Below are 18,552 nucleotides of genomic sequence, written 5' to 3'. Positions count from 1 at the left end.
CATTACCATGCTTATTTATTAAAGGGTTCTGAGAAAAAAATTGTTCAAAGTACTGCTGTGGACATCATTTACAAATGATACACTGCAAGGATTTTTATCACCCCTTATTTGACAATGCTTCCCATGTAATTTAACATACCAAACCAGCCTAATTAGTTTAATATTCCTCTGAGATGGAAAGAAAACAAATAATTTGAGATGTTACAACCCTCACGAAAACCTCAAAGTTAACTAGCTTCAAATGAACTTCCTTCATTTAGAATTTGATATTTGGGAAGTTTATCAAAAGTATCAAAATTTTAACCAGTGATAAAAGATCTCAAAAAAAAAGAAAAGATCTCAGTAGCAAATACAGATCACTTAAAGAAACAATTACCAAAAGCATTTTAATATTTTAAGAAAACTTTGTCCTCTTAGAGAACCAAATTCAGGTTTTGTACCACTGTACCTCTAAACTCTGCTTTCTTAAATTCTATCTTAGCTAATTCCGATCACACACAAAAAAACTTTCAGTGTTCTGCCTCCAAAAACCTTACACAATTTTCTATATGCATATTAATCTGTCCCTCACTTTTCCATTCAGAACAAGCTATAGAACAAAATCATTTTTCCCTTTAACAAAATACATTTTCATGTCTCATACCTTCTTTGCTAAAGACACACACCCTACATCTTGCATACTGAAATACTCTCCTTACAATTCTTAACCTTAAAACCTTAATCTCCAGTGAAAACCCAAGAAGTAATTTTAAAACTGTCAAATCAGCATTTCCTGATTGACACACTTATGCTTTATCTTCCTCTTCTAAGAAGGCAAAAGTTGGTAAATTTAGACATGCCTTGCAGAGAAGGCAATGGCCCCCCACTCCAGTACTCTTGCCTGGAAAATCCCATGGAGGGAGGAGCCTGGAGGGCTGCAGTCCATGGGGTCGCTGACGGTCAGGCATGACTGAGTGACTTCACTTTCACTTTTCACTTTCATGCATTGGAGAAGGACATGGCAACCCACTCCAGTGTTCTTGCCTGGAGAATCCCAGGGACGGGGGAGCCTGGTGGGCTGCCGTCTATGGGGTCACACAGAGTCGGACACGACTGAAGTGATTTAGCAGCAGCAGCAATTAATGTTCTAATATTTTATCCTATCTGAAGGAAATGGCAACCCACTCCAGTGTTCTTGCCTGGACAATCCCAGGGACGGGGGAGCCTGGTAGGCTGCCGTCTATGGCGCCGCACAGAGTCAGACACAACTGAAACAACTTAGCAGTAGCAGATACTCAATAATTCTCTTCATTTAACTTAGTTTCAAGTTACAAAAATCTAGAGAGACTATTTCAGATAGACATTCCCCAAATATAATTATTCCTACATCCTGTGCTGCGCGTGCTAAGGCGCCTCAGTCATGTCCGACTCTTTGTGACCCCATGGACTGTAGCTTACCTGGCTCCTCTTCCATGGGATTCTCCAGGCAAGAATACTGGAGTGGGTTGCCATGCCCTCCTCCAGAGGATCTTCGCAACCCAGAGACTGAACCCACGTCTCTTATGTCTCCTACACTGGCAGGCAGGTTCTTTACCACTAGCGCCACTTGGGAAGCCCAATTATTCCTATAGAATTTGCCTAAAACGTTTACTTCATATACCTCTATTTTATTTACTTAAAAGCTTTGCCATTTGTTATTTTTCTTGCTGACAAACTTTGTAGCAAGAACAGGTCTTCTTTGATTTCTAATAAACTTAGCTACAATAAAAGTAATATACTTCATATTGACGACTCTAAGCACAAATCCATATAAATCAAACCAACAAGCTTACACAAACTTTCATACCAGATATTAATTCAACACTGAATATTTCCTAGATCACATGACCACAAAATGCATTCTAGCTAGAGTCTTTAATATTTGAGTATTTATATAAGTGCTTAATTTCCTTTAAGCTAATTCAACAGATGAACTCCCCAGGTCAGTAGGTGCCCAATATGCTAATAGAGATCAGTGGAGAAATAACTAAAACAACACCCAGTTGTGGGTGGGACTGATGATAGAAGCAAGGTTTGATGCTGTAAAGAGCAATATTGCATAGGAACCTGGAATGTTAGGTCCATGAATAAAGGCAAATTGGAAGTGGTCAAACAGGAGATGGCAAGAGTGAACATCGACATTCTAGGAATCAGCAAACTAAGATGGACTAGAATGGGTGAATTTAACTCAGATGACCATTATATCTACACTACTGTGGGCAAGAATCCCTCGAGTAGCCATCATGGTCAACAAAACAGTCCGAAATGCAGTACTTGGATGCAATCTCAAAAACGACAGAATGATCTCTGTTCGTTTTCAAGGCAAAGCATTCAATATCATGGTAATCCAAGTCTATGCCCCGACCAGTAACGCTGAAGATGCTGAAAGGTTCTATGAAGACCTACAAGACCTTCTAGAACTAACACCCAAAAAAGACATCCTTTTCATTATAGGGGACAGGAATATAAAACTAGGAAGTCAAGAAACACCTGGAGTAATGGGCAAACTTGGCCCTGGAGTACAGAATGAAGCAGGGCAAAGGCTAATGGAGTTTTGCCAAGAAAACGCACTGGTCATAGCAAACACCCTCTTCCAACAACACAAGAGAAGACTCTACACATGGACATCACCAGATGGTCAACACCGAAATCAGATTGATTATATTCTTTGCAGCCAAAGATGGAGAAGCTCCAAAGTCAGCAAAAACAAGACTGGGAGCTGACTGTGGCTCAGGTCATGAACTCCTTATTGCCAAATTCAGACTTAAATTGAAGAAAGTAGGGAAAACCACTAGACCATTCAGGTATGACCTAAATCCAATCCCTTATGATTATACAGTGGAAGTGAGAAATAGATTTAAGGGCCTAGATCTGATAGACAAGAGTGCCTGATAAACTATGGATGGAGGTTCATGATATTGTACAGGAGACAGGAATGAAGACCATCCCCAAGAAAAAGAAATGCAAAAAAGCAAAATGGCTGTCTGAGGAGGCCTTACAAATAGCTGTGAAAAGAAGAGAAGTGAAAAGCAAAGGAGAAAAGGAAAGATATACTATCTGAATGGAGAGTTCCACAGAATAGCAAGGAGAGACAAGAAAGCCTTCCTCAGAGATCAATGTAAAGAAATAGAGGAAAACAATAGAACAGGAAAGACTAGAGATCTCTTCAAGAAAATTAGAGATACCAAGGGAACATTTCATGCAAAGATGGGCTCGATAAAGGACAGAAATGGTATGGACCTAACAGAAGCAGAAGATATTAAGAAGAGGTGGCAAGAATACACAGAAGAACTGTACAAAAAAGATCTTCACGACCCAGATAATCACGATGGTGTGATCACGGATCTAGAGCCAGACATCCTGGAATGTGAAGTCAAGTGGGCCTTAGGAAGCATCACTACGAACAAAGCTAATGGAGGTGATGGAATTCCAGTTGAGCTATTTCAAATCCTGAAAGATGATGCTGTGAAAGTGCTGCACTCAATATGCCAGCAAATTTGGAAAACTCAGCAGTGGCCACAGGACTGGAAAAGGTCAGTTTTCATTCCAATCCCTAAGAAAGGCAATGCCAAAGAACGCTCAAACTACCGCACAATTGCACTCATCTCACATGCTAGTAAAGTAATGCTCAAAATTCTCCAAGCCAGGCTTCAGCAATACATGAATCATGAATTTCCAGATGTTCAAGCTGGTTTTAGAAAAGGCAGAGGAACCAGAGATGAAACTGCCAACATCCGCTGGATCATCAAAAAAGCAAGAGAGTTCCAGAAAAACATCCATTTCTGCTTTATTGACTATGCCAAAGCCTTTGACTGTGTGGATCACAATAAACTGTGGAAAATTCTTGAAGAGATGGGAACATCAGACCACTTGATCTGCCTCTTGAGAAACCTGTATGCAGGTCAGGAAGCAACAGTTAGAACTGGACATGGAACAACAGACTGGTTCCAAGTTGGGAAAGGAGTATGTCAAGACTGTATATTGTCACCCTGCTTATTTAACTTATATGCAGAGTACATCATGAGAAACGCTGGGCTGGAAGAAGCACAAGTTGGAATCAAGATTGCAGGGAGAAATATCAATAACCTCAGATATGGAGCTGACACCACCCTTATGGCAGAAAGTGAAGAAGAACTAAAGAGCCCCTTGATGAAAGTGAAAGAGGAGAGTGCAAAAGTTGCCTTAAAGCTCAACATTCAGAAAACTAAAATCATGGCATCCGGTCCCATCACTTCATGGCAAGTAGATAGGGAAACAGTGGAAACAGTGACTGACTTTATTTTTCTGGGCTCCAAAATCACTGCAGATGGTGACTGCAGCCATGCAATTAAAAGACACTTACTGCTTGGAAGGAAAGTTATGACCAACCTAGATAGCATATTGAAAAGCAGAGACGTTAATTTGTCAACAAAGGTCCATCTAGTCACGGCTATGGTTTTTCCAGTGGTCATGTATGGATGTGAGAGTTGGACTATAAAGAAAGCTGAGTGCTGAAGAATTGATGCTTTTGAACTGTGGTGTTGGAGAAGACTCTTGAGAGCCCCTTGGACTGCAAGGAGATCCAACCAGTCCATCCTAAAGGAGATCATTCCTGGGTGTTCACTGGAAGGACTGATGTTGAAGCTGAAACTCCAATACTTGGCCACCTGATGCGAAGAGCTGACTCATTTGAAAAAACCCTGATGCTGGGAAAGATTGAGGGCAGGAGGAGAAGGGGACGACAGAGGATGAGATGGTTGGATGGCATCACCGACTCAATGGACATGGATTTGAGTGGACTCCGGGAGTTGGTGATGGACAGGGAGGCCTGGCGTGCTGCAATTCATGGGGTCGCAAAGAGTTGGACACGACTAAGCGACTGAACTGAACTGAATTCAATAGAGCTCTTTTACTAAGTAATGCTGGCATTTCTACCATCTATAACATACACACACACACACACAAGGACCTCACAGTTCCCACTCCAAAATTTCAGCGCTGAATCAGGTACAACAACGTAAAACCTATCAGTTACAAAAAAGGTTGGGTTTTGGCAAATGGGGCAAATCAAGATCATGGTCTAGAAGGCTAAACACTTTTTACGATATTTATTTTACTTTTATTTGTAACTTTTGGTGATTTTAGGACTGAAGTGGAACCTTTTCTTCCTGAGAATGTCCCACTTTTAGACAAGAGGAGACAAGGTGTTTTTTTGTTTTTTTCTGTTTCTTTCCTCCATTTGACATCATTAAGAGTTTCAAATATCACAAAACTGATTTGGCTGTAAATAGAGAGACAGTACCAAAGAAAATGAAAGGACAAACCCAAAGGACAAACAGAAAATCCTAAACAAACCCTCAAGTTTGGTTTTGGGGATGTTACATACGCCAACAACATAGGAGACCATAAATGAAGTACTTAACACAGCAAGGATAGCAGTACGTGGTACACAGGGTCCCACAATAACCCCGCCTAAATCCCTTGCAGGGATCCTAACAGGTACTGTGCTCACACACTGTTATCAGTACAATAAAATATCATCCTCCTCTCATCCAGCAGTTCAGAGCTGTAATCAGATGACTTATCCAAAATGAGCTTCAGAGAACTTTCTTTAGGGTTAATGCAAACAGTCCCCAATTTTTTTTTTCTTTCAATCTTGCAATTACATGTTTTTGTATTTATTTATTTTTAAAATCAATCTATTTACTTTAATTGGAGGCTAATTACTTTACAATATTGTGGTGGTTTTTGCCATACTTCAACATGTGTCAGCCACGGGTGTACATGTGTTCCCGTCCTGACCCCCCCACCTCCCTACCCACCTCATCCCTCTGGGTTGTCCCGGAGCACCAGCTTTGTGTGCCCTGATTCATGCATCGAACTTGCACATCGAAACATCCATATTACCATGTGTGAAATACTCCCCTTTTTTAAAGACGGAAACTCAAGACAAACAAAACACAAATCTCACACACAATGCTAGCATCCAAAGGAGCAAAGGAACTGGTTCACGTGTCTAGTAAAAGCCCAACAACTCTACGCTTTCCAGCAGGCCACCCCACTCAAATATAAAACAAGTTGGCTTATTCCCAAGGAAAAGCCCCAAATGAAGAGGAAAGTTTCCAGCTGAACACACCAGAGCAACCTACCCTACTGTGTGGATGGAGCTTGTCAACTCCTAAATGTCGATTAGTTGCTCCAATTGTCAAGTTCTGGGGAAGCCGGTCCTGCTTCAGGGAATTTTGAAGGCAAGATCCTCAGGTTAAGTGGCCCGGCAGTTGCGAGGGCCTTACCAGAAAACTCCCCAACAAGGGCTGGGTAGCCATGAGTAGCAAATCTTGAACTCTAACAAATTTTGGTGCAACTCATGCTGCTCACCACACTATAGGCCGATAAGTGGAGAAATGAGTTGTTGGGGCAAGGATTAACAACTTTATTCAGAAAGCCAACACATAAGAAGATGGCCTCACATTCCAAAGAACCAGTCTGCCTGAGGTTGGGTTCTTTTACACTAAAAGGGGAAGGAGCAAAGTCAAACACTTCCTGGTTCCCATCAGCCTCCGGGAGAGATGTGTTAATTTCTTCCTCCCTGTAGACATTCACAGGTGTGCCTGGTCAGCATGTTTCCTGAGAGCTAAATAAAGGTATTTTAGCTTAATGCTCCTTACCTGGGAGGCAGGTTTTCCAGAGATGGGCCCTTACCTATAATTTAAGCTCACAGGAAATATCCTTTTAGTGATCAACTTGTAATAGAGTACAAAGGTACTTTCCTATTACACTGGTTTTCAAATATGAAACCAGCAAACTTTAAGTAGCACTTAATTAGGAAGCAATATTCAATAAGCTAGAATGTGGCCTCCATAACCACATTTCAAAATATATCTGTATTGGTTTTCTCTTAAATTCAAGCATCATTTATATTTATATAATAGAAAAACTGAGGATTCCTCATATTTCCAAAGAAACACAGAGTTGAACATGGTTAATATTTTATATACATACAGACATGGTTAACATTTGATATATACATACATATATTCTACCGTTTTCTTGTTTGCTTTGAAAAAAATGAACTAGTTCTACATACATGTTTCACATATTACTAACTTAGTTGTACATGTTCCCTAATGATATATGTACATTTTTCTCATTCTTAACAGCCACCAGGGAAGCCCAAGAATACTGCAGTGGATAGCCTATCCCTTCTCCAGCAGATCTCCCCAAGCCAGGAATTGAACCAGGGTCTCCTGAGTTACAGGTGGATTCTTTACCAGCTGAGATACCAGGGAAGTCCCTTAACAGCCACAGAGTATTCCATTTCATAGAAATGCAGTAATTGTTATCCAGCCCTTAGATGGCCATCTAAGCAAAAGTCCCATTTTTCATGCTAAGGCATTATAAATACACTAGAAGTAATAAATGTCAATTCGATAGTGTGTGTCAAACCTAACAAGCACAATTAAGCTTGCCAACCAAGTGACTTCTGATTATCATTTTAGGGTGTTTCCAATCTCGTGTTATCACAAATATGTCAGGATGTATCCTCACCCTTTGGGCCTCTGTCTGTGTACCTGAAGAATAAAATAAACGCTGCTAAGAGGAACTGCTGTCCAAAGAGCCTGTTCTGATTGACACTAACACTCACAAGTCACATCCTTTTGAGCTTGGGTTTGGATTCGGAGAATTCAAAAGTCATCAGAAACCAAACCAAGATATAAGGTCCAGACCCAGCTGGACAGTATCAAATGTATCAAGATAGGACACTGGATATTCCTGGGCCATTCAGAAACTTGTGAAGCCAATTCTGAAAGAGCATCAGAAATATGGTGAGCAACTAACTCGTTCCACAAAATAACCTTTTATGGTCTGATTCATTCATGGCAGGAAGGAGGGAAGGCCAGGCTTTCTTGCCTACTACAGACAATTTAAGCCTAAACCACGTCTCTAAGCAGACTTGACAGAGGCTCCAACAGGGGGTGGATTCAGTTTCTCCATGACAGTCATGATTCTGTGACTGTTCAGAAGAAACAGTTCTCTAAAGCCTCTTTGAGAATCTGAAGCAGCTCAATCTGCCTGATCCTGCCCAGCTCAAGTTGGCCTGTTATCTTCCCTGACTCCTGCAAGAACATTTCAAAGAAAACCCAAAGAACACATAAGCTGAACTGTGGTCCTTTCTTGGGGTGTCCCTGAAGCACTGAGGTGTTTGAAAGCTTTGTATAGTTTCTGGGGAAATAGTCTTTTAAGAGACGTAGCACAAACACTAACAGTCCTCAAGAGCTCCTCATTGACGTGAGAAATCATAAAGTGAGAGCAGCACATGTGATTAAGCTCAGGGAACTATGTGACCCCCAGCGGGAGCCAGGGTGCTGGCCCCTTGTCCCTGCAGAGGGGACACTGGGGACAGAGGCAGTGCTTCCATCCAAACAGGAACAAATCCAGGGCTCAGCGCACACAGTTAACCACAGCTTTTATTGCGGTTCAGGAAGAGCCTGCTGCTGGCAGGCAAGCTCACTGTCCCAGTCTGCCCAGGCCTTCTGCTGCATGCGCGACAGCATTCGTGACTGTGTTGGTCACTGTCTCAGTGACTTCCTTCACCACTTTGCCCCCCGACTCGTGGGCCTTCTTTAAAGCATCAGCAATGGCTGTTGGGGAGGAAGAAGGAGAATGTCCAGGTGAGCAAAGAAAACAATTCAAGTCACTCGCCATGCTGGTGTCACGTGGAGTGTCCTGTGGAATGTGGCAGTCTCACTGGGTTGCGCCCTGCAGGCGTGGGACAGAGCAGAGCGCAGCTCCTGGATGAAGGCATTCATACTTGCTTTTATTTCTCCAAACAGCCTGCATTTCTCCAACTATTCGTGAGATGGGGCACCTGCTAGTGGGTGTACTGACTACTCAGGCTTCATTTTTCTGTGAGCTGCCTGTTTATACCTTTTGGCCATTTTTATCTTGGGTTATCATTTCTACTACAAATATTTTTGTTCCCTTTGTGGTTTTTCTTTTGATTTGGCTTATGGTATTTTCTTTTCACTATGGAAATTTTTTAAGTTTTATACTGTCCAATTTAGGAGAAGGAAATGGCAACCCACTCCAGTATTCTTGCCTGGAGAATCCCATGGACAGAGGAGCCTGGTGGGCCATGGTCCATGGGGTCACAGAAAGTCGGACACAACTGAAGTGACTGAGCACGCACTGTCCAATTTACCTAATATTTCCTTTATGGCCTTTGGATCTCTGTCATCATTAAAAAGATCCTCCATTCTCTGAGATTATGCCAAAATCTATGTTCTTTGCTATGAATTTAATAATTTCATGTATTTATATTTAAGTCCTAATCCATCTGCAAACTATTTTGTTATAAGGAGCGAGACATACACAAGCTTTGTACATTGTGATACAGAAACATATAAACAAACATGTAAACATTTAAATAAATACGTATTTGTACAAATATATAATTCATGTCTCCAATGTTTCGTCCCAGCACACTGCCACCTAATCTTTGGTGACACCATCCTATTAACATTCCACAGAGAGGACTATCTAGATGGCTCCTGCTGTAGCGAGTACAGTGTGAGATCTCAGAGCGCAGATAATTGTACCCCAACTGAAAGGAAGCAACCTCGGGCTCAGGGTTTGGCCTGATTAGGCAAGGAACAGGTTGCTGCCAGCACCCAGCTTCCCTCCTTCCCACCTCGAACTTGGCCTTACCTTTCTCTCCAGCCTCCTTGGCATGATCTATCACCTCCTTCACCACTCCCTCCACAACGTGAACTGCAAAGATGAGACAAGCCCAGAGTGAGAGCACAGTGTAAGCTGCCTGTCCTCATGGCAGGGCTCAGACAGCCCTGGGTATCCCGAAAGGGCCTCAGGGATGCTACTCCCGCCAGGACAGGACAAGCTGCTCACCAAGAACCCCCCAGCTGGCTTCCTTCAGAGACTGGACTGGGACCTGGCTGCTAGCAGCCAAGCTGGTAGGGCACAGGGCTCTCCGTGTCCCTCGCCCAGCAAAGCCTGGAATGCTGACTAGCAGGCCTTCCTGTCGGCTGGGGACCTGGAACCAAGGCTGGGCCTATTTCCCAGGTCACCACACCTCCCAGGTGAGCTGCTCTTCTGTCTGTGGCTGAATGGAGGCCGCAGCAGGAGGCTGAATGTCAAAGCTTCACCACCACCACCACCACTCCCTGCCCGCCCACGGCAACACCAAGTCCCCCAAAGCAATTCCTCCAATAAGACAACACTCTCTGCCCTCCTAGGGTGGTAACGTGCTAGAACTGAAAAATGTTGGGTCAGAAGAACTATTTCAGATTCTAACTCATAGAATTAACTCCACTGCTTGGGTTCCCTTGTCCTGGGAATAACACAGCGTTCAGAGAGCTGGTCAGGATGAAAGTGGATGGTCAACAGCGGTTGCAAAGCTAAAATGAAACAGCCGTTCATTTTAAAAATTGCAGCCGTTTAGAAAGAGAACAGCAAACTTGGGCACAAGCTGTTTTTCACAAAATGTCAAACGGGTAGAATTGGATCAGCTTCCCTGTATCCAAGGGCCGATGTACAAAAAAGAGTTTCTGGGGACTTTGAACAAACTGAAAATGTCCTTTGTGTAAACTCTAGGGGCTGACTTTGAACACAATCAGACTTGGTGATTCTTAAGCAAGAAATCTTTGAAGCTTTAAAGTTATGGTAAAAAATTAAAATCCATCTTCCTTTTCCTGTAGCATCTATAGGATACTTAGAATAAGCTCTTTTAACATGAAAGCCTCCCACATGCTGCTGGTTTCCAGAGGCAAGGAGTCAAATCACCAGCTGCTCACCCAGCACCTTGGCTCCCCTCCTGCCTCCTCCTCTGAGCTGCTGCCTCCGTCCCACAGCCACAGACCCCAGGAATGTCAAGCCTGGGGGGTGGGGGGCAAAACAGGTCTGACCAGGAGGGTTGCTGGGGCAGCAGATGTCTCATGGCTCCAACTGGTTTAGCTTCTACAGTCCCCTACCTCCATCCCGATGGAGCTGATCATCCTTGGTTCCCTGTGGGGCCAAAGCCTGCCCCCATCCTGCTGGGGTCAGCTTTTCACTGGCCCAGTCAAGTCTGTCCTGAGCCCCCCAGTGGGAAGGAACAGTGCAAGGGGAAAGGAGCCCCAGGGTCCTTACCAGCTTCCTCTGTGGCCTTCTCTGTGCGGTGGGCCAGGCCCTCGGCAGCTAGCTTCCCCAGGCCTCCCAGCATTGTGTGGCAACAGGTAGTAATGGAGCAGGATGCTGGGCCTGGACCAATCTGCTTTTATAGATGCCTCTGATGCCCAGCCGGGCGCCGGGACACGAACACTCACGCTGGTGGTGAGTCAGCACAGGATCAGGAGGAAGAAGCTGGGTGGGGCCACCCCACTGCTGTGGCTGGGGAAGTGCTCCTCTGGCAGCATGAGACCCCCATACCCCATACCTGAGACCCGACGAGGGGCAGGGACCGGGAGCATGAGGCCGGACAGAGCTCGGTTCTGGGACATACCCCTCTCCCGAGGCAAGAGGCCTTAGTGTCCTGTGGGGTGAGAGGCATTTGGGGACCTCAGCCCTGCCAGTGCCCTGGACTCATGGCAGTCTGGGCACAGTTGTGTATCCAGACAAGGCCGAGAACTTCCAGCCTGCTGCCTACTATCCCTAGGGTGGCCTAGTCAGGGGTGTAGCATTTTGTAAGCCTTGGGTCCTGGGCAGCCTCCAGGCCAGGAATACAAATGGAGTGGAGGCTGCTGCCCTTCCTATTCCCAACAACTCAGCTCAGCAGAGTGGCCTTGCAGCTTCCACTGGACAGTTTGGGGGAGTAGGGAAAATGAGGGCCATGCCTGGCCCAAGGCAGAGAAGGTTGCAACGCTGACAGAAGTCTAGTCATCCCTGACTTGCAGTTACCTGGTTCTCACTCACGGGAGCGCCTGGATGGCCCAGCACTGAGGCAGCCTGCAGGTAAGGGAACCCAGTCCTCCTTGCACTTTGGGGCCTGGCCTCTTGGGGAAGCCCTGTGAAGTCAGAAGTGCCCACCCAAGAGGTCCTAGGGGAGTAAATGGAGGACCCTGCCACCATCTGGGGATGTACTTCTGGCTCTAGCAAGAGTTCCCAGAAAGAAGCTCTACCAGTCCCTGAAGCATCACATGCTTAGGGAGCCAGACTGCCTTCCGAGTTACTCAGGATGGAGAGAGATGCCTCAAGCCACGTATCACATGCTGCTTCCCTTAGTCATTAGCCCAGCTGAGCCTCAGTTTCTTCATCTATAAAATGGGGGCATCCATGCCTTCCTGGCCTTGTCACTGATAGTTGGTGGGGCCAGGCATGCAAACTCTTGGTAAACTTCCATTTCCACCCTCTTATCAGTGATGTGCTAGGGATGCTTGGCAGTGAGCCCTGACCAACCAATGGGTGGAACAAAGAGTGGCAGGGGTATAAGGCTGCCTCGGAGTGAGAGGGCTAGGAGTCCTGGAGCAAAGGCCCTTCAAGGACTTGCTCATCAAGTCCAGGCCTGGGGCAGGAATTTGAGGCTGCTGCCCCCATACAGGCTCCCTTACCCCTCAGAGGAGTCCAGGAGGGAGTGGCAGGGTCTAATTAGTGTTTACCTGACACAGGCTTAAGGAGTCGAGGCCCTCCCACATTCCTGAGTGGTGCTGGGAGGCCCTGGGCAGTGGCCAGCCGCCCTAGGGTGGGCAGTGGATGGTATAGCCAGCAGGAACTCTGGGTCACAAGGCCATAGCCCCACACATGCCACAAGCAGGAGCTGATCAGGTCTTAAACAACTTGGAGAGTCCCTTTAAGAAAAAGAATATTGCTACACACACACACACACACACACACACATATATACGTTTGACCCTGTAGACTCAGAAAGTGAGGGGCCCTGGAGTTTAAGCAGGTCTAGATGACTCTGGCCTCCCTGTTACATCCAAATCCCAGAGAGTTCTGCTCATGGTTTTGGACAACGCTGCCAAGGGTGGGGGCGCTCCTGGGACATGGCTGGTGGGAACTGGCCTGAGAGCCCCGCAGGACGCTCCCTGGGCCCATCAAAACCCCCTGCCTGTTCCCTCTGAGGTTGTGTGTGTCCTCCACCCCTACATGGGTCCTTTCTGCTGGACCCCTTGACAGGACGGCAGTGTCAGCCACCAGCTCTGGGATGGCTTCCAGACCCCGTGACCCCACCCCGCCAGTACCACCCTTGGGGACTTGTCACTGTGGCCCTCTCCTTGGGAGCTCACCAGCTCAACAGGCCCATTAGGGCTCAGCCACTCAGCAGGACTCTGGCCCCAGTCCCAGCTAGGAGCCCTCGGCTACACTTTTCCTCCCCCGTCAGACTGCTGTTCCCTTCACTACATCCCCCGGCCCATGGGACCCTCTCCTCCTTAATGCACGGCCCTGGTGTGAGCACCCAGACTCCAGTGACAACATATCATGGCCCCAGATCTCCTGACAAGGCTGGGTTCAGGTACAGATCCCAAATGCAACAGGGAGAGAGAAGACCTGGAGAGGTCAAGCTGCCCGAGACTGGATTTGGGGCCCAGCCCTTGGTGCTCTGGCCCACTTCTAGTCCCCCCAGCCTTCCCACTGTAGCTCTGACCAGCTCCCTGGCCTCTCAGCTCAGCCCGGCCCATCCGGGCTCCCTGACGGTGGACTCCTTTCCAGTCCAAAGAACCTAGGACAGTCTCACACCCTCCTAAGAAGGATTCTGGTCTAAGGGGTTGGGCTTGGACTACTCCTACCTGGATGAGGTTGGGGTGATTCAGGTAGGAACCACCCCATCTGGGAAGAAGCCTGTCATGATGGGTCCCCAAAGAGCAGCCCTTGAACACAGGCAGCCGAGTCAGCTTGTCCTGAGTCAGAAGGTCAAGTCCTACACTTGGGGCTGTGAGAACTGAGCTTTGACAAGCTTTAACTAATTATTCAAATGGAATCTGCTCAACAACCCAGTCTGGCAAAGGACCAGATGACTCCATCATCAAGTCAAGGAGGGCCAATTTTTCAAAAGCAATTTGCCAACTGAGCAATGAACAATTCTGGGGGTGGGGGGGAAGTTTAAGTATGCTTAAATACTTAGGGCTGTCTCACATCTGAAGCATGATAAATTTTTTTTCTCCTGTGACTGCAATTTTCATGAACAGCAAGAGTTTTATAACTGTCAGACCCATACAGAGCCCATATATCTTATACATACAGACCCCTTCCAGTCACAGGGGAGCCAAGAAGAGATTTCTGGAGACCTGGTTTGTCAATCACCTAGCAACCTAGCTCTCACACGCCCATGGGCAGAGGGCACATCAGAGGGGTAGCTGAGGAAATGGAGAGTTCACAAAGGTGTGGGCAGAGTTAAGGGAGTCAATGAGAGATGGCGAGGCTGCTAGGATTTGGAGCAATGGGGGACCTCGGCCTGGAGGGGCTGTAGACCCTGATGCGAGCTCCAGTTGTCAGAGAGGGCCAGCAGACCGGAGATGCCACTGTCAGCGGGGGACAGGGCCACTGCCCAGCCATGCCCGGCAAGAAGGGAGCAGGAGGAATAAACTCCTCTCTTCTCCATCTCCTACTGATATCCCCTGCAGCCGAACCCAACAAGTCTCAAAGGTAAGGGAGCCTGGGAAATGCGGTTCAAGAGGCAAGTTCCCAGGGCGAGGGCAGGGAGTAAACGGCACAGAGCATGTGGATTCTCCATAAACAGAGAACACCAGCTTAGCCTGCCAGACTTCCGGGTCTGGAAGCAGCATGACAGCAGCTTAAATCCTAAAGAGCCCCATTTCCCCTTCCTAAAACTCCATGGGGAAACAAGGAACAACACAGCAACAAAGACGCAGCACAGCCATAAATAAATAAAAAGAAGGAATTCCAGTGAAATAGAAATCAGACTTATAGGAATTATTCAGGCTTCTGTGGCAGAAGGCACTGCAGCCAAATCTAGAAGACACTCCAGGAAGAAAGCGTGAGCTGAAAATTTCAAACCCAGTTGAGGATAAAGTATAAAGGCTACAGACTAACATTTCCACACAGTTAAGAACACAGCCACACAGTTAAGAACACAGAATATGGTTCACATGAGCTCTTCTTTCTTAATTTTTAACTTTTTAACCTTTTTAAAAATAGAAAATGCCACACACAAAAAACAGAACACCATGAACCCTCGTGGACACAGCGCTGTAACCCAAGGGGCCAGACGTCTTCTCAGTTCATCTGAAAATATGTCATTCTTGAGGAAACTTCTAGAGGACTAACTCCAACCAACCAAGAGATAATAGAAAACATTTCAACAGACAATGGCAGATTGCTTCTAGTATCTTTAGTTACAGATCTAAGACAAAACAAAGGTGTGGCGGAATGGAATGTAAATGCTATGTATTTTCACAAAGTAGAAAAGAGACAACTAACACCAACCAAAAAAAAAGGGAAAGGGAGAGAAGGTGGAAAGCAGAAAACTCTGCCCTTCTCATCTGTAATTTGATGGGCATCTGAGCTCAAGTCCAAAACGTGATGTTAGTGACTTTGTGCTTGGCTAGTTTGGGGAACTGGGGTTTGCAGAATCAGGAACCCCCCAGGAACTGCTACTGCAAGAATCATCTTTGGAGACCTGACCAAGACCCAGCAGGCGCAGTGGCCACAGCCTGCTTCTCCTCAGCCTATCTGGGATTCACTAACTTCATGAACCTCATGGAGACAGGCCTGGGCTCCTACAGGCTCCCATGGCTCCCTAGCACCACGTCCACCTTATTCCAGACATAGAGCCAAAGACAAGTCCAACCTGGCCGCACCCGCAGGGCTCAGTGTTGGGGGAATCGAGGCATGCAGGGAGCATCCCATGCACAGGGGCAGAGAGACGTGCAGGGGCTGCAGTGCAGAGAAGGCACTAGAGTGAGCCTAGCATGGCAATTCTGTTATCTGGTAGGAGAACCACCGGACCATCATCCCTGCTTTCATTCCGTGGATGCTGCCAGAGCCCCACGCTACGCACTGGGCACGCACTAATCAGCACAGGGGACTTGGCTGCGGCCTGTGGACAAGCATCACAGCAAAGCACACGGGAGAGCCCCTCACCACCGGCGGTGGCTGGACCCATTCTGTGTATGTTGGGGGCCGATCTGGGAAGCTGAGATCTGATGGACCAAAGAGCAGCAGCCACCTAGACAAGGGTGATTTATGAGGAAGGATGGACAGCATTCCAGGTAGAAAAAAAAACAGCACACACACAGACTGAGGTGAGCTGAAGCGCGAGGCCAAGGGAAATGAACAAAGGTCAACATGGCTGCAATTGAGAGGGAGGGGGCATTGAGCAAGGAGGCTGAAGAGGTGAGTGAGGCCAGCAAATGAAGGACCTTACTATCATTGAGGCAACATCAGAATTTCAGCTTTCCTTTGTAATAGAAACATACTTCACAGCAGCTTCCTGGCTTCCCTGGTGGCTCACAGCGTAAAAGCGTCTGCCTGCAATCCTGGAGATCGGGGTTTGATTCCTGGGTCAGGAAGATCCCCTGGAGAAGGAAATGGCAATCCACTCCAGCACTCTTGCCTGGAAAATCCCATGGACAGAGGAGCCTGATAGGCTAAGTCCATGGGGTCGCAAAGAGTCGGCCAGGACTTCACTTTCACTTTCACAGCAGCTTAAACGATAAGAAAACTGATCCTTTTGCCTAGTGTGCACTGGTTAAGTTAGGGACTCAATAAAATAACTTAGGATATAGGTTCTTTTCATACTTCTGCTTTGCCCTAATCAGCCAGTTGGCTTTTCCTCTGGCTCCTTCCTCCTGAGGTTAGAAGTGGCTGCCAGAGTTCTAAGCATCATTTCCGGTCACAAAAATGTCCAGTGGAAGAGGAAGAAATGCTTTGTCTTTTTTTTGAGGATGAAAAACCCTTTCCTAGAAGTCTCCTGGTCCTCAGACCCGACTCCTCCTCTCTTGGTCTGAGATGGCTCACACATTCATTCCTAAAGCCAACACTCAGAAGGAAAACAGGATTAAGAAAGACTGTTGGGCCAACTAGGATTTCTCCTGAGTCAGGCAGGGGAAGGTTGCCTACCGAAAAGGATCTGAGGGCCCTGACAGTTCAGCCCCACCGGCCTCTGGGTGTGGCCCCACGTGATCTCTCCCAACCCTGGCATCTCTCCTGGGGGCAGGGGCTCCTGGAGATGCTGGAAGCACCTCCACATTACTCCGGGTATCTCTTCCAGGACCTTCCCTTTAGGTCTTGGCCTGTTTTGTAGACCAGGTGAGGCCTTCTTTGGGGAAGTCAGAAACAGGAACAAACCATGAAACTGAGCTTGGCCCTGGGGTGAGGGTGACAGATACCAAGGATTAGGGAGAGAACCTATTGCTTCCTTGGGAGGGATCTCGGATTGCAGAAAGGAAAGGTCTGGGCAGATGGCTACACACATAAAGACCTGGGCTGCGAGGTGTGAAGGGGAGGGCTGCGGGGGTGGACACGACACTGCCCCCTGCTGGCAGGTCGCGGAAAGCCTCTAGGAAAGTACGAAGCAAAGACGACGCTTTTTTTCTATCAGTCTCCCCTGAACTGGAAGTGCCTTGTAGCCAACATCTTGTAGCCAGAGTTGAAACGGCGTGGCTATGTATGTACTCGTCCAGAAGAGAACAAGATCATACGGACGGAGGGAACAGTGTGTACAAAGGCGGGGAGATGGGGAAAGGGAATGGGGCGTTACCAGCCAAGGTGTGGCAAGGGTTCGGATGAAGAGGGCCGCCAGCGCCCGGCGCCAGGGCTGGGCTTATCCTGCGGCAACGAGTCACCCACCAGCAGGATTTACCCAAAGCTGGTATCGCGTGCATGAACACGTGGACACGTGCAGGGGAGGTTGGAGGGAATAAAGTTTGCGCGAACTCTAGACCGTCTTGGGGACCTGTCCGACAAAAACGCCGGTCTCCACCCTAGGCCAGAAGATACCGGTGCATCCGGAACGGAAGGGGTGCCAACGGGAGTGGTCTAGCGCGCGCACGCACTCTGCCGAGTGCCTGCGCTTCAGGCTCACGTGCAACGCGCTCACGTGCACCGCCCTGTGCGCCGCAGGGCCCTCCCAGGGGGCGTGTCGTGGGCGGAGCTCCTGGCGGCCGCGCCAACCAACTCAATCGGGCGGGGCCTAGGTCCTCGGGGCGTGTCCTCGCCCTTCTGCTGCCGCCCTGTGACTCACCGCTGGGTGCGGCAGTCGCACAAACACCGGAAGGGCTGGTTAGAGTGGTTAGGGCCAGAACCACTCCCCTGCGTCCCCGGTCTTCCCCGAGAGTTCCTGCCGCCTGAAGTCCTCGCCGGCGTCCAGCTCTGGATTGCCTCGATGCTCCCAGCCTCCTGGCTCAGCTCACTGGGAGAAGTTCCCGAGGCCGTGGCCGTTGGAACCTGTAGTCCCCCGCCCAGAGCTGAGCTCCTCGAGGATCTGGAGATCCAGTATGCCCTTTCTAGGAAGAGTCGGGTTCCTGGAGCTGGGAAAGCGGTTTTGGAATCGGGGGCGGGGAGAGGCACGTACCTAAATGGGGTTTGAACTTAAAATAAGGGAGAGTGGGGATATGCGGTTGAGAAAAGGAAAATGAGTTCTTGGACAACCAGTCTGTT

The 18,552-nt window shown here is 47.6% G+C and overlaps 1 protein-coding gene across 3 annotated transcripts; it reads right to left on the bottom strand.

Moving 5' to 3' along the window:
- Positions 1-8,447: 8,447 nt before the first annotated feature.
- On the bottom strand, positions 8,448-18,529 carry FAM25A (family with sequence similarity 25 member A). Of its 3 annotated transcripts, none has more exons than XM_055538148.1 (4): positions 17,893-18,529; positions 11,143-11,524; positions 9,706-9,768; positions 8,448-8,639 (listed from the first exon to the last, which is right to left on the bottom strand). In XM_055538148.1, the coding sequence occupies exons 2-4, from the start codon at positions 11,213-11,215 to the stop codon at positions 8,506-8,508; spliced, it is 270 nt and encodes an 89-aa protein (XP_055394123.1). In that variant the 5' UTR covers positions 11,216-11,524; positions 17,893-18,529; the 3' UTR covers positions 8,448-8,505. The 3 variants fall into 3 exon arrangements, with proteins under 3 accessions (XP_055394123.1, XP_055394136.1, XP_055394128.1); XM_055538161.1 differs by lacking the exon at positions 17,893-18,529 and adding an exon at positions 13,722-13,869; XM_055538153.1 differs by lacking the exon at positions 17,893-18,529 and adding an exon at positions 12,588-12,753.
- Positions 18,530-18,552: the final 23 nt, after the last annotated feature.

The sequence above is a fragment of the Bubalus kerabau genome, chromosome 1 (genome assembly GCF_029407905.1).
Source record: "Bubalus kerabau isolate K-KA32 ecotype Philippines breed swamp buffalo chromosome 1, PCC_UOA_SB_1v2, whole genome shotgun sequence".
NCBI lineage: Eukaryota > Metazoa > Chordata > Mammalia > Artiodactyla > Bovidae > Bubalus > Bubalus kerabau.
Note: the sequence above shows the minus strand (reverse complement) of the source record. Positions and strands in the feature narration are given on the sequence as shown.

What these genes read in the sequence shown, in the direction of transcription:
- FAM25A (XM_055538148.1), bottom strand. Translation starts at nt 11,215, where the DNA reads ATGCTGGGAGGCCTGGGGAAGCTAGCTGCCGAGGGCCTGGCCCACCGC. An exon ending in GAAGGCCACAGAGGAAGCTG is followed by an intron (nt 9,769 to 11,142) that starts GTAAGGACCCTG and finishes TCATCTTTGCAG; the next exon opens with TTCACGTTGTGGAGGGAGTG. An exon ending in CAAGGAGGCTGGAGAGAAAG is followed by an intron (nt 8,640 to 9,705) that starts GTAAGGCCAAGT and finishes CCTCCCCAACAG; the next exon opens with CCATTGCTGATGCTTTAAAG.